This window comes from Jaculus jaculus, chromosome 13, assembly GCF_020740685.1.
Source record: "Jaculus jaculus isolate mJacJac1 chromosome 13, mJacJac1.mat.Y.cur, whole genome shotgun sequence".
Classification (NCBI taxonomy): Eukaryota; Metazoa; Chordata; class Mammalia; order Rodentia; family Dipodidae; genus Jaculus; species Jaculus jaculus.
Window position 1 is genome coordinate 4772305 of NC_059114.1, and position 14374 is coordinate 4786678.

General features: G+C 47.6%; 1 protein-coding gene across 5 annotated transcripts in view; it reads left to right on the plus strand.

The window, feature by feature from the left end:
- Ripor2 (RHO family interacting cell polarization regulator 2) overlaps positions 1-13571 on the plus strand; it is a 222421-nt gene extending 208850 nt beyond the window's left edge. For all 5 annotated transcript variants that reach the window (XM_045132927.1, XM_045132931.1, XM_045132929.1 and 2 more), the window contains 4 exons: positions 1726-1928; positions 3614-3697; positions 8210-8300; positions 12937-13571. In XM_045132927.1, the coding sequence (XP_044988862.1) occupies positions 1726-1928; positions 3614-3697; positions 8210-8300; positions 12937-13037 (479 nt within the window). In that variant the 3' untranslated portion in view covers positions 13038-13571. The remainder of the gene's footprint in view (positions 1-1725; positions 1929-3613; positions 3698-8209; positions 8301-12936) is intronic.
- The last annotated feature ends 803 nt before the right edge of the window (positions 13572-14374 follow it).

Consider the following 14374-nt stretch of genomic DNA (forward strand, 5'->3'; position numbering starts at 1 on the left):
ATTATAGATGCACAAAGTGGCACATGTGTCTGGAAATCGTTTACAGTGGCAGGAGACTCTGGGAGGGGGGCGTACCCACTCTCATTCTCTCTCTGTCTCTCTCTCTCTCTCTCTGCAAATTAATAAATAATAAATACATTTCTACATTTTTCTATTTAATTCATCTATATGGTATCAGGGTATGGTGGCACATGTCTGTAATTCCAACGCTCATGAGATAGAGACCAGAGGATCAGGAGCTCAAGGTCATCCTTGGCTACATAGTTTTTGCGGTCATCCTGGGCTGCATGTAAACCTGTGCTGTAGTTTGAGCCTCGTTGTTGGGACAAGACGCCCACCGTAAGCAGCTGATGGGAGGAAGGGGCTTGCTTTGGCTTCACAGTGGCAGGAGAAAGGATGGCAGAGCAGGGGCTGGGCATCACCTCTGCCAAACCAGCTGGCAAGAAGCTGTAAGAGTGAGCTGACCTGACACTGGCAAGAGGGAGCTGGGCTATAACATCCCTCAACCCACCTCTTGCAGCACACCTCCTACAGCAAAGCAACTCGCAAATTGCCAACAGCTGGGGACCAGGTGTTCAAAATGCATGAGACTATGGGGACATTCCACATTCAAGATACCACAATCTGTCTCAAAAAAAAAAAAGAAAAGAAAAGAAAAAGAAAATGTAAGCTTGAGGGCTAGAGAGATGGCTTAGTGGTTAAGGCACTTGCCTGTGAAGCTAAGGACGCATGTTTGATCTCTCTCCAAATCCCAAGTAGGCCAGACTCACAAAAGCTGAGGCAAGCAGCGGATTGCATTGCCCACTAGGTGGCGCAAGTGTCTGGAGGACGACTGCAGCAGCTAAGACCCTGGCACTCCAATTCTCTTTTTCTCTCACTCTAAAAAATAAACAAACAAATAAATAAAATGCAGGCTAGAGAGATTGCTCAGTGGTTAAGGAGCTTGCCTACAAAGCCTATCAACGCAGGTCCAATTCCCAAGTACCCATGTAAAGCCAAATTCACAATGTGGCTCATGCATCTGGAGTTTGGTTGCAGCAGCTGGAAGCCCTGGTGTGCCCATGCCCTCTGTCTCTCTTCTATCTCTCTCTTTGCTTGTAAATAAATAAAGATAAAAATAAAATAAAATAAAATCACCAGGCATGGTGACACATGCCTTTAGTCCCAGCACTCAGGAAGCTGAGGTTGAAGCATCACCATGAGTTCAAGGCCAGCCCAGGACTACACAGTGAGTTCCAAGTCATCCTCGGCTAGAGTGAGACCCTTCCCCCCACCAAAAAACAGAGGGGGCTGGAGAGATGGATCAGTCACACACACACACCAGATTCTTGCACCACTTTTTGTTTGTTTGTTTTTGGTTTTATGTTTTTGAGGTACGGTCTTGCTGTAGCACAGGCTGACCTGGAATTCACCATGTAGACCCAGGGTGGCCTCGAACTCATGGTGATCCTGCTACCTCTGCCTCCCGGGTGCTGGGGTTAAAGGCGTGCGCCACCACGCCCGGCTCTTGCACCACTTTTTGCATTTGGCTTTACATGAGCACTGGGACATCATACTCAGACCCCAGGCTTTGTCAGCAAGAGGCCACTGAGTTGTTATGCTTTTGGTTTGGTTTGGTTTGGTTTGGGTTTTCTGAAGTAGGGTCGGGCCTGGACTTCATTACACTTCTAACAAGCGCGTCGCTGCACAACCCGCGTGTGAACCCCGTCTCCTCTCGCCTTCCAGTCTCCACGGTCCGCACTCTGCAGTCGCTGAGAGACGACAAGTTGCTCCAGACCGTGAGTGACCTGGCCTCCAGCGCCCTGCCGGCCCAGCAGGAAGTCCTCAGAACCCTGGCCCTGCTCTTAACCAGGGGCGACAGCGAGGTCAGCGAGGCCGTGACGCTTTACTTAGCCGCAGCCTCCAAAGATGAGCATTTCAGGGAGAAGGTAGGGGCGCGACGCGATGGCTGCCAAGCCACGGGCTGGGCTCACTTTCTGCCCTTTACCTGAGCCTTTTAGCATCCCGCAGGGTGCGGCGGCTCACTCCTGTAATCACTCCCTCACTCCACAACCTGAGGGAGGAAAATTGGGGAGTTTGAAGCCGGCCTGGGCTACAGAGTGAAACCTTGTCTCAATAAAATAAAAATAATCAGCCGGGCGTAGTGGCGCACACCTTTAATCCCAGCCCTCGGGAGGCAGAAGTAGGAGGATCGCCGTAAGTTCAAGGCCAACCTGCAACTACAGAGTAAATTCCAGGTCGGCCTGGGCTAGAATGAGACCCTACCTCGAAAACCCAAAAGAAAAAGTAATTTATTTATGAGTTAAAAGGACACAGAAAGAGAATGAATAGATATGCCAGGGCCTCCTGCCACTACAGACAAACTCCAGAAGCATGCCTTACTTTGTGCACCTGGCTTTACATGGGTACTGGGGACTCGAACCTGGCCCATCAGGCTTTGCAAGCAAGTGTGTTTAAACACTGAGCCACACCCAGTTCTGTTTTGTTTTGTTTTCTTTTCTTTCTCTCAAAGTAGGATATTACTCTAGCCCAGGCTGACCTGGAACTCACTCTGAAGTCCCAGACTGGCCTCAAATTCACAGCAATCCTCCTACCTCTTCCTTCCAGATGCTGGGATTAAAGGCGTTCACCACCACACCCAACTATCTCTGCTTATTTATAATTTTTATTTTATTTATTTATTTGAGATAGAGTGAAAGAAAAAAAAAACAGAGAGAGAGAGAACGGGCATGCCAGGGCCTCTAAGCACAGCAAACTCCAGATATATGTGCCACCTTGTGTGTCTGACTTATGTGGGTTTTGGGGACTGGAGCCTGGGTCATTAAAGGCCTTTGCTGGTGAGCACCTTATCTGTTAAGCCCTCTCTCCAGCCCCAGCTTTTTTAATACATGAATTTTAGTTGATATTTTTGACTTGCCCTAAAAAAATGTGTAAGCTGCTGAGTTCTATATCACATTTCAAAGAGTGAAAATGTTATATGCCTTTAATTTAATTTTATTTATCTGTTGATTTTTGGTTTTCCGAGGTAGGTTCTCACTCTAGCCCAGGCTGACCTGGAACTCACTATGTAGTCTCAGGCTGGCCTTGAACTCTCGGCGATCCTCCTACCTCTGCCTCCCAAGCGCACCACCATGCCCAGCTTCATGATGGTGACGTTTTCATATACATATCATTGTACTTTGCTCATATTCACCCTCCCCAAGACTCCCTCCTCCTCCTGCTGGCCTCCCCTCCTCAAGTCGTCCTCATCTGCTCCCGTGTTCAATTAATGCTTAAATCGAGATTCCACACGTGAGAGAAGACATGCCATATCTTCTTTCTCTCCCTCAATTACGCTCTCATCCCCCCCTCCCCCTCACCTTTTTCTTTTTTTTCTTTTTAATTTGAGAGACTGAGAGAATGTGCGCACCAGGGAGCAAAGAAACTCCAGATGCATGCGCCCCCTTGTGCATCTGGCTAATGTGGGTCCTTGGGAATCGAACCAGAGTCCTTTAGCTTTGCAGGCAAACGCCTTATAACCACTAAGCCATCTCCCCAGCGCCCCGCCCCCCACACACACCTCTTTTGATTGGCAGGCAGCTCACAAGGTCTCACGCGGTCTCTCCTCCCTCAGGCCCTGCTCTACTACTGTGAAGCGCTGACCAAGACCAGCCTGCAGCTGCAGAAGGCTGCGTGCCTGGCGCTGAGGAGCCTGGAGGTAACGTCTGCCCGCCCCTCCACAGCCCCCCGCCCGCTGCACTCAGCCAGGCCGCAGCACGGCCCGCGGTCAGAGCGCCTTCCTATTGGACGGCCCCTCTCGAAGCAGTATTCCCCAGCTCCTTGGGACAGCATGTTCAAGGTTCCAGGACAGCCTGGGCTAGAGAAAGACTCTACCTCGAAAAACATAGCTTAGTTGGCAGACTGCTTGCCTACCAGGCATAAAGCCCTGGGTTCAAGACCCAGCCTGGCATCAGCACGGGTATGGTGGCATGTGTCTGTGATCCCAGCACTCGCGAGGTAGAGGCAGGAGGATCAGAAGCTCAAAGTCATCTTTGGCTACATAGTAAATTTGAGGCCAGTCTGGGGTACATGAGACTCTGTTTCATAAAGCCACAAAACTGAGCATAGTGGTGCACAGCTTTAGTCGAAGCACTCGGGAGGCCGAGGTAGGAGGTTCACCGTGAGTTCAAGGCCACGCTGAGACTACATAGTGAATTCCAGGTCAGCCTGGGCTAGAGTGAAACCCTACCTCCAAAAAAAAAAGGGGAGGCTAGAGAGATGGCTTAGCAGTTAAGCGCTTGCCTGTGAAGCCTAAGGACCCCGGTTTGAGGCTCGGTTCCCCAGGTCCCACGTTAGCCAGATGCACAAGGGGGCGCACGCGTCTGGAGTTCGTTTGCAAAGGCTGGAAGCCCTGGCGCGCCCATTCTCTCTCTCTCCCTCTATCTGTCTTTCTCTCTGTGTCTGTCGCTCTCAAATAAATAATAATAATAATAATAAAAATTTAAATAAATAAATAAAATTTTAAAAAGGGGGGGGCTGGAGAGATGGCTTAGCAGTTAAGCGCTTGCCTGTGAAGCCTAAGGACCCCGGTTTGAGGCTCAATTCTCCAGGACCCACGTTAGCCAGATGCACAAGGGGGCGCACGCGTCTGGAGTTCGTTTGCAGTGGCCGGAGGCCCTGGAGTGCCCATTCTGTCTCTCTATCTGTCTCTTTCTCTCTGTTGCTTTCAAATAAATAAAAATAAACAAAAATATTTTTTTAAAAAAAAAAAAAAGAGAGAGGAGGGAAGGGAAGAAAAATAAATGAGGGCTGAAGAGATGGCTTAATGGTTAAGGCACTATGCTTGTCTTGTTCTAGCCCAGGCTGACCTGGAATTCACTATGAAGTCTCAGGGTGGCCTCGAACTCATGGCGATCCTCCTACCTCTGCTTTGCAAGTGCTGGGATTAAAGAACCCAGGTTTGATCCCCTAGGACCCACGTAAAGCTAGATGCACAAGGTGGTGCATGTGTCTGGAGTTCGTCTGCAGCAGCTGGAGGCCCTGGTGCACACATTTTCTATCTCTCCTCTACCCCTTTTTCTGCCTCTGTCTCTCCCAAATAAATAAGTAAAACATTTTAAAAGAAAAATAGAAGGAAAGAAAAATAGCCGGGCATGGTGGCACACGCCTTTAATCCTAGCACTTGGGAGGCAGAGGTAGGAGGATCGCCGTAAATTCAAGGCCACCCTGAGACTATACAGTGAATTCCAGGTCAGCCTGGGCTAGAGTGAGACACTACCTCGAAAAACCAAAATAAATAAATAAATAAATGAAAATTTGGGCGGGGGGCGGAGGGAAGAGGCCAGGCATGGTGGCACGCCTTTAATTCCAGCACTGGGGAGGCTGAGGTAGTAGGATCCCTGTGAGCTCCAGGCCAGCCTGGGGCTAAAGAGTGAGATGCAAGTCAGCGTGGGCTAGAGCGAGACCCTGTCTTGAAAAGAACAAGAGAGAGACAGAGAGACAATACAATGATTTTTCTAATATTTCTTGCGTATAACAAACATGTGGAAAAATGAAATTGCAAAGGAGTATCAAAATTTCACTGAGTTCTCAGATCCCTGGCAGCTAACCAGGGTGATGGTGTCTGAGGGAGGCATTAGTGAAACAGGGAGAGAGCTGAAATGTAAACAAGAAAACAAGGGCTCTGAATTCGCAACCTGAAAGTACCTTGTTTTTGTTTTGGTTTGGCTTTTCAAGGTAGGGTCTTGTTCTAGCCCGGGCTGACCTGGAATTCACTATGTAGTCTCCGGGTGGCCTTGAACTCATGGTGATTCTACCTCTGCATCCCAAGTGCTGGGATTAAAGGTGTGCGCCACCACGCCCAGCAGAAAGTATCTTTTAAACTTAATGTTTGACCCAACTTTATCATCACATACACACATACGCACGTATGCACGCATACACACCCTAAGAGGAAACAAGAGAAAGAGTAAAGCCAGGCGTAGTGGCTCACACTGTTCGTCCCCCCAGCACTGAGGTAAGAGGATTGCTGTGAGTTCACACCCAGCCTGGCACTACAGAGTGAACTCCAGGTCAGTCTGGGGGAGAGTGAGACTCTACCTCAAAAATGAAAAGCAAGCCGGGCGTGGTGGCGCACGCCTTTAATCCCAGCACTAGGGAGGCAGAGGTAGGAGGATCGCCAGGAGTTCAAGGCCACCCTGAGATGACAGAGTTAATTCCAGGTCAGCCTGGACCAGAGTGAGACCCTACCTTGAAAAACCAAAAAAAAAAGAAAGAAAGAAAAGCAAAAGCCAGGCGAGGTGGTGCAGAGGTAGGAGGGTCGCCATGAGTTCGAGGCCACCCTGAGACTCCATAGTGAATTCCAGGTCAGCCTGAACTAGAGTGAGACCCTACCTCAAAAAACCAAAATAAATAAATAAAATAAATGAAAAGCAAAGAAAGAGTGAGTCCCTCACATCTTAGTATTTGCCGAAATCTTGGGCCAGCGTGGGTGGAGCACCACCAGCCTCCTGCTGGGACACAAAGAGAGGATTAGCACCTCAAAAGAAAATGACCAAAGGTGGGGAACTTTGCCTTCCTCTCAGAAAATTACTTCCAGGTGTGCTCCAAACAAAGGGCCCACTGAGATGCCATGTCATGGCTCAATATCTATGCCATAGGCTTGGCTTTGTGCAAGTAAGACAGGACCGCACTCTGCCTGGCATGCTGGGATTTACGCGCTGGGAGCAGGAGCCGCAGCCTGGACCACTGGGTCTCTTTTCTTTTTAATTTCTTTGTATTTATTTACAAGCAGAGAGAGAGAGAGAAGAGAGACAGAGAGAGAATGGGAGCTCCAAGGCCCCCAGCCACTGCAAACGAACTCCAGATGCATTTGCGCACCTCCCCCCGTGTGCATCTGGCTTACGTGGGTCCTGGGGAATCCAACCTGGGTCCTTTGGCTTCGCAGACAAATACCTTAACCACTAAGACATCTCTCCAGCCCCATCTCTGCTCTTTTCACTGGTTTCTAGAAGGCAGGATCCTTTCTAGGAACAGAAGATGTCCCTCTAAACCATCATGGCTAATCCCAGCACCTAAAAGGGCCCCATGCCACATGATGATTTCAATCGACAGCTAGGAATTCTAAAATGAGGGGTGTTTTGAAATCTGTTGCAAGAAGCAAAAACAGTAGGAAGAATGCTTCTAGCGGAGAGAAGCAGCTGCCGGAAGCGCGGGTGACCTGGAGACCTCCGTGACGGGCCCCAGGTCACCCGAGCCCCTCCGTGCATGCTGGCAACTTAAGCTGTCTTGGGAAATCCCCACATGGTGTGTGCACTTTCAAGGAGGCACCCTGTGTCCCCCTGACACATAACCGGGTATGAGCAGCCCTAGATAAAGCTTTTTTTTTTTTTTTTTTTAATTTTTATTTATTTATTTGAGAGCGACAGACACAGAGAGAAAGACAGATAGAGGGAGAGAGAGAGAATGGGCGCGCCAGGGCTTCCAGCCTCTGCAAACGAACTCCAGACGCGTGCGCCCCCTTGTGCATCTGGCTAACGTGGGACCTGGGGAACTGAGCCTCGAACCGGGGTCCTTAGGCTTCACAGGCAAGCGCTTAACTGCTAAGCCATCTCTCCAGCCCTAGATAAAGCTTTTTAATATCTTAGTTATTTATGAGACAGACAGAGAGAAAGAATGGGCATGTCAGGGTCTCCAGCCACTGCAAACGAACTCCAGACGCATATGCCACTTTATGCATCTGGCTTACATGGGTCCTGGGGAATTGAACTGAGGTCCTTTGGCTTTGCAGGCAAACGCCTTAACCGCTAAGCCATCTCTCCAGCCCAGTTCTTTTCTTTTCTTTTTAATTTTCATGCCAGTAATTTGTGCATTGTGGCACATGCTATAATGCCATCAATTGGGAAATGGAAGCAGGATGATCAGGAGTTCAAGGCTAACTTCAGCTACCTGTCAAGTTGGAGCCTAGCCTGGACTACAGGAGACCCCACCTCAAAAATTATACTGCTAGTAGTAATAATAATGACAAGCCAAGTGTGGTGATGCATGCCTTTAATCCCAGCACTCAGGAGGCAAAGGTAGGAGGATAACCATGAATTCAAGGCCACCCTGAGACTACATGGTGAATTCCAGGTCAGCCTGGACTACAGTGAGACCCACAGTTCCCAGCGGTGATGGAATGATAAGCGTCATGAAGCACTAGGTGTCAGTCCTGACCTGTCTCTCCCCATAGGCTACAGAGAGCATTAAAATGCTGGTGGCGCTGTGTCGGTCGGACACTGAAGAAATCAGAAACGTGGCCTCGGAAACCCTCTTGTCTCTTGGTGAGTTGTTATTTTAACCCTTTATCTATTTGCACGCGTGTGCACGCCCACATGCGTGCACGCCAGGGCTTCTTGCTGCTGAAAACACCAGATACTTGCGCCTCTTTTTGTGGCAGGATTATGTGCATGGGTGGTTTGGGATTGAACTCAGGACCAACAGACTTTGCAAACAAGTGCTATCTTCCCAGCCCAGAGTTTCTGTTTGTTTGTTTGTTTGTTTTCTGGTTTTGGTTTTTTTTGATTGTTTGTTTGTTTGTTTGTTTGTTTGTTTGAGGTAGAGTCTCGTTCACAGCTCACAGAGATCCTCCTCCCTCTGCCTCCCGAATGCTGGGATTAAAGGTGTGTGCTGTCATGCCCGGCTTGCTTTTTTCACATGTTGGCTTACTCCTGAACTCTCACAGGGAACCATAAGCAAGAGTCCTATACCCTGCCTGGTCAGTTCTTTCCCCTGAGTGCTGTCAATTCACACAAGTAGACCAGGAGACTTCTGTGTCCCAGTCTTGCCCCAGACCCCTCTGGATGCTGAGAATCAGGGTTAAGCTCCCTGGTTATTTTCAGTGGCTCATCAGCCTGAAGCCTATTTAGAATCAAGGACATAAGCCAGGCATGGTAGCTGCTGCAGTCAGCGTCACATTGCTGGGACAAACATCCAACCAGACCCAGCTTACGGGAGGAAGGGTTCATTTCAGGCTCACAGAGTCCAGGGGAACACCTTCAGTGGTGGGAGAAGCCGGCTCCCTTCATAGATCCAAGCAGAGAGAGACAACTAGAGGCAGCACGCACCAACACCAGCAAGCATGAACTGCCAGAGCTCAGACAGCTGTGCACACACTTACTATAGCCGGACTCAGATCCATCCCCAAACACCCTTAGAGCATCACCCCAAGATCCACCCCCAGTGACATAGCCCCCTCTAGCAGAAATCTGCCTGCTAGGGGCTGAAATTGCAAGCTCAATTTTAATAAAACACCTGAGTCTATGGGGCTATGCATTAAAACTCCACATTCAGCCGGGTGTGGTGGCACATGCCTTTAATCCCAGCACTGGGGAGGCAGAGGTAGGAGGATCACCGTGAGTTCAAGGCCACCCTGAGACTACCTAGTGAATCCCAGGTAAGCCTGAGCTAGCGTGAGACACTACCTCGAAAAAAAAAAAAAAAACCCTCCACATTCAGTAAGGCACTTGCCTGCAAAGCCTAAGGACTCATCTTTGACTCTCCAGGTCCCACGTAAGCCAGACAAACAGTGACACACGTGCACAATGTTATACATGCCCACTAGGTGGCACAAGCACCTGGAATCTGATTTCAGTGACTGAGGCCCTGACATGCCAATTCTCTCTCTCTATCTCTAAAAAAAATTTTTTTTGAATTACAATAAAATGGACAATTGGGGGCTGGAGAGATTGCTCAGCAGTTAAGGTGCTTGCCTATAAAGCCTAAGGACTTGAGTTCAGTTCTCCATTACTCACTTAAAGCCAGATGCACAAAGTGGCACATGCATCTGGAATTCATTTGCAGTGACTAGAGGCCCTGGTGCTCCTATTACCTGTCTATCTCTTCCTCTCTCTGCCTCTTTCTCATAAATAAATAAAATATTTTTTACAAAGAAATTTTAATGGACAATTGGGGGCTGAAGAAATTTCTCAGTGGTTAAGGGCAGTTGCCTGCAAAGCCTAATGACCCAGGTTCATTTCCCCAGTACCCACATAATGCCAGATGAACAAAATGGTACATCCATCTGTAGTTCATTTGCAGTGGCTGGAGGCTCTCACAAGCCCATTCTCTCTCTCTCTCTCTCTCTCTCTCTCTCTCTCTCTCTCTCTCTCCATATGTATGTATGTATGTGTGTGTATATATATATATCTTTCTCTCTGTATGTCTCTATGCTTGAAAATAAATAAATAAAAATACTTTATGGCTGGAGAGATGGTTAAGCAGTTAAGGTGTTTGCCTACAAAGCCTAATGACTCAGGTTTGAATCGCCAGTACCTACGTAAAGCCAGATGCACAAAGTGGTACATTCATTTGGAGTTTATTTGCACCAGCTGGAGGTCCTGGTGCACCCATTCTTTTTCTCTATCTCCTTATAAATAAATAAAATATTTTTTAAAATGGACAGTTGTTTCCAGGCAATGTGACCCATTCCCAGCACTTGGGAGGCTAAGGCAGGAGGCTTGCTACAGTTTGAGGCCAACCTGGGCTACATAGTCAGACCTTGGCTCAAAAAGAAAAAGAAAAAAAAAAAGAAGCTGGGAATGGTAGTTCATACTTTTAATCCCAGCACTCAAGAGGCAGAGGTAGGAAAATCATGAATTCAAGGCCAGCCTGAGACTACCTAGTGAATTCCAGGTTAGCCTGGGCTAGAGCAAGACCCTACCTCGAAAAACTGAAAAGCCAAATAAAAGAAAAAAAGAAATTGGTCAGTAGTTACAGATAATTATACTATAACAGCATTCTCTCTCTTAAATTCTCTTAAGTCTGACATGGTCCTCTAAAAGTCTGCAGCAGTGTAACCAGGAAAAAGCCACCCTGGTTTGACAGTATGTCTTTGTCTTGTGCAGGAAACTTGTGGCTCTTATAATCACCATGAAAAATCCCATTCTCTTTAAACCTTCTTTCCGACAAGTATAGATTAACACAACTCATGCTGCTATTGAATATACCATGCACTACAAAGAAAGTTTAGCCAGCGTGTTTGCTTAAAGGACAAAACAGTCATTCCTCATGGCTGTTATAGGTATAGACGCTATTTAATTCTCTAAACTATACCAAGGGTATTGTTACCTTAAAAACTCCTTGATCTCTTAGTGCTCTGAAATAACAGTGAAGGTTTTTAAAAACCTACTTGTGAGCTAGGTGTGGTGGCGCACGCCTTCAATCCCAGCACTCGGGAGGCAGGGGTAGGAGGATCGCTGAGAGTTTAACGCCACCCTGAGACTACATAGTGAATTCCAAGTCAGCCTGGGCTAGAGAGGGACTTTACCTCTCAAAAGAAAAACAAACAAAAAACAATAAAAAAAGACACTTGTGGGCTGGAGAGATGGCTTAGTAGTTAAGGTGCTTGCCTGCAAAGCCTAAGGACCCAGATTTGATTTCCCAGTACCCACGTAAACCAGATACACAAAGTGGCACATGCGCTGTGATTTCTTTGCAGTGGCTAGAGGCCCTGGTGTACCCATTATCCCCCACCCTCTTTTTCCTACCTCTGCCTTCTGAGTGCTGGGGTTAAAAGCATGTGCCACCACGCCCAGCCCCATTCTCTCTCTATCTGCCTCTTTCTCTCTCTCTCAAATAAATAAATAAAATATTTTAAAATTTTGGGAAGGAGGGCTGGAGAGATGGCTTAGTGGTTAAGCACTTGCCTGTGAAGCCTAAAGACCCCGGCTCGAGGCTGGATTCCCCAGGACCCACGTTAGTCAGATGCACAAGGGGCCGTACGCATCCGGAGTTCGTTTTCAGTGGCTGGGAGCCCTGGCGTGCCCATTCTCTCTCTGCCTCTTTCTGTCTCTGTCGCTCTCAAATAAATAAATAAAATAAACAACAACAACAAAAAATTTTAAGGACATTTGTTTGCAAAGCCCAGCCAAGGTGCCTGTCTTTCCACCCTGAGTTACGGAGGCGTGCCCCATGCACTGTGTCCTGACTCACCCGGTCCCCACAGCAGCGTCCCCAGGAATGGCCTTCCTCCTTGCTTCACCACAGCCCTTTCTAGCTGCCCAGCCCCACCCCGGCCTCACTGGCGGCATCACCAGGGAACCCTAACCCCAGAAGCTGCCCCCAGGGTCTCTAGTGTGCACCTGCACCAGAAGTTTTAAATACCTTCCAGGTGATTCTAGTGCACAGTGGAGTTGGAGAATGCCCTGAACTTGGCGTTAGAACTCTCTGATACAAAAATATTGGTGTGGCAGGGCGTGGTGGTGCACGACTTTTAATCCCAGCACTCAAGAGGCAGGGGTAAGAGGATCACCATGAGTTTGAGACCAGCTTGACACTACAGAGTTAGTGCCAGCTCAGCCTGGCATAAAGAAAAAAAAAAAATACTGGGGTGTTTTTCTCTCGAACAGAAACCTAAATTCTGATAGTGAAAAGGGTACGTGACAGTGGAAAAGGCACCCTATGACAAAGGGCTGAGGGTCACTAGAGGGACACAGATGACTCAGCACGTGCGCACACACATGCTTGCAAATGAAATTTATTTAAAAAGAGACAAATCTTGGGCAGGTTCTTGTCTGCAAAGCCTGCTGGCCCGAGCTTAGCCCATAAAGTACCTACATAAAGCCAGATGCACAAAGTGGCACATGCATCTTGGAGTGCATTTGCAGCAACAGAAAGCCCTGGTGTGCCCATTCTCTCAATCTCTCTCCTAAAAAAAAAAAAAAAATATATATATATATATATATATATATATATATTAAAAAATAGACAAATCTCTGTGTATTCCTAAAGTGGATTGTTGCGGGAAAAAAGTTGTTTTAGTTTTTTAAGGTAGGCTGACCTGTAATTCACTATGTAGTCTCGGGCTGGCCTCAAACTCACAGCGATCCTCCTGCCTCGGCCTCCTGGCCTGGGATCAAAAGCATCCCTGGTGAAAGGTCAAGTTCAGAGTGGTACTCACATGTGGCGTTTTATATCCAGGAGAAGACGGGCGGCTGGCATACGAACAGTTGGACAACTTTCCTCGGGACTGTGTTAAAGTTGGAGATCGTCACGGAACAGAAGTTGCCACAGCCTTTTAATTGCAAGTTAGCACTGCCTGGACACGATCCTAAGAGCTGTCCTTCATCATCAAGAGGGTGCCGAGACGTAGCTGGACCGAGTCCTGCTGAGGGTGTCTGGAAGAAAGGACACAACACAGAAAGAATTCAGCGTCCAGCTACACAGTAGCCATCTGCTTTTTCTTCGGCCAATAACACAGGGCTACGTGTAACTCAGTAGGTTACATCTTGTGATTGTGTCCGACAGTACTTAACAGTCCATCTTAATATATTTGGAATCTGAAAACAGCCATCTTTGTACTCTTGGGGAAATTCTACAAACTTGAAATGTTCATGTATTATCTAGAAAAATATCATATGCCTTGCAGTTTTCCTGTGGTGTTCTCAGGGTTAGTGGTCCTTTAGCTAACTAATTTTACTTTAAATACAAAGCACAGGGCTGGAGAGATGACGCAGTGGTTAAAGGCGCTTGCTTGCAAAGCCTGACAACCAAGGTTCAATTCCCCAGCACCCATGTAGAGTCAGACGCACAAAGTGGCGCATGTGTCTGGAGTTTGTTTGTAGAGGCAGGAGGCAATGGCATGCCTGTAGTCATTCATCTATCTATCTATCCTTCACTGTTTGTCAAATAAATAAACAAATGAAATATTAAATACAAAGCACAACAAAAAAAATTCTTAAAGTAAAAGTTTGCCCTCAGAACTTGGCAAAATGGCCATTGTAAGAGACTAAATTCCGTAATTTGCTTTGTTAAGATTTCAACCATTTCTTAGTTTCCATCCTAAAACTTCCCATATCATCTTTCCATTATGATAAAAAGCTAGGTAGAGGGCTAGAGAGATAGCTCAGTGGTTAAAGGCGCTTGTTTGCAAAGCCTGCTGGTCTGAGTTCGATTCTCAGGACCCACATAAAGCCAGACGCACGAGGTGCTGCGTGTGTCTGGAATTTGTGTACAGCGGCAGGAGGCCCTGACACGCCCGTTCTCTATCTCTATCTTTCTCCTTGTAAATAAACAAATAAAATAGTTTTTAAAGAAACATTAGAATGACCCTGTGAAAATGAGCCCCATGTTCTTAAAAACAAGGAAAAGCCCAAAGCTCAATCTTGCTTTCTTTCACAAGAGCCGTGTGTATCAGACTCTCCGTGTTTGTCACTGCTGTTTGGGTTTCAGACACAGTCTCCCTGCTACAGCCCTGGCTGGCTCGGAACTTTCTATGCAGACCACACCAGTCTTGTGCCTGCAGTCACCCTTCTGCCTTTGCTCCCCAAGTATGGGGGCAACAGGCACGCACCACCACTCCTGGCTCCAGGTAGCTTTTTTGTTGCTACAAGTAAAACCCAAAAGCCATGGGTTCAGA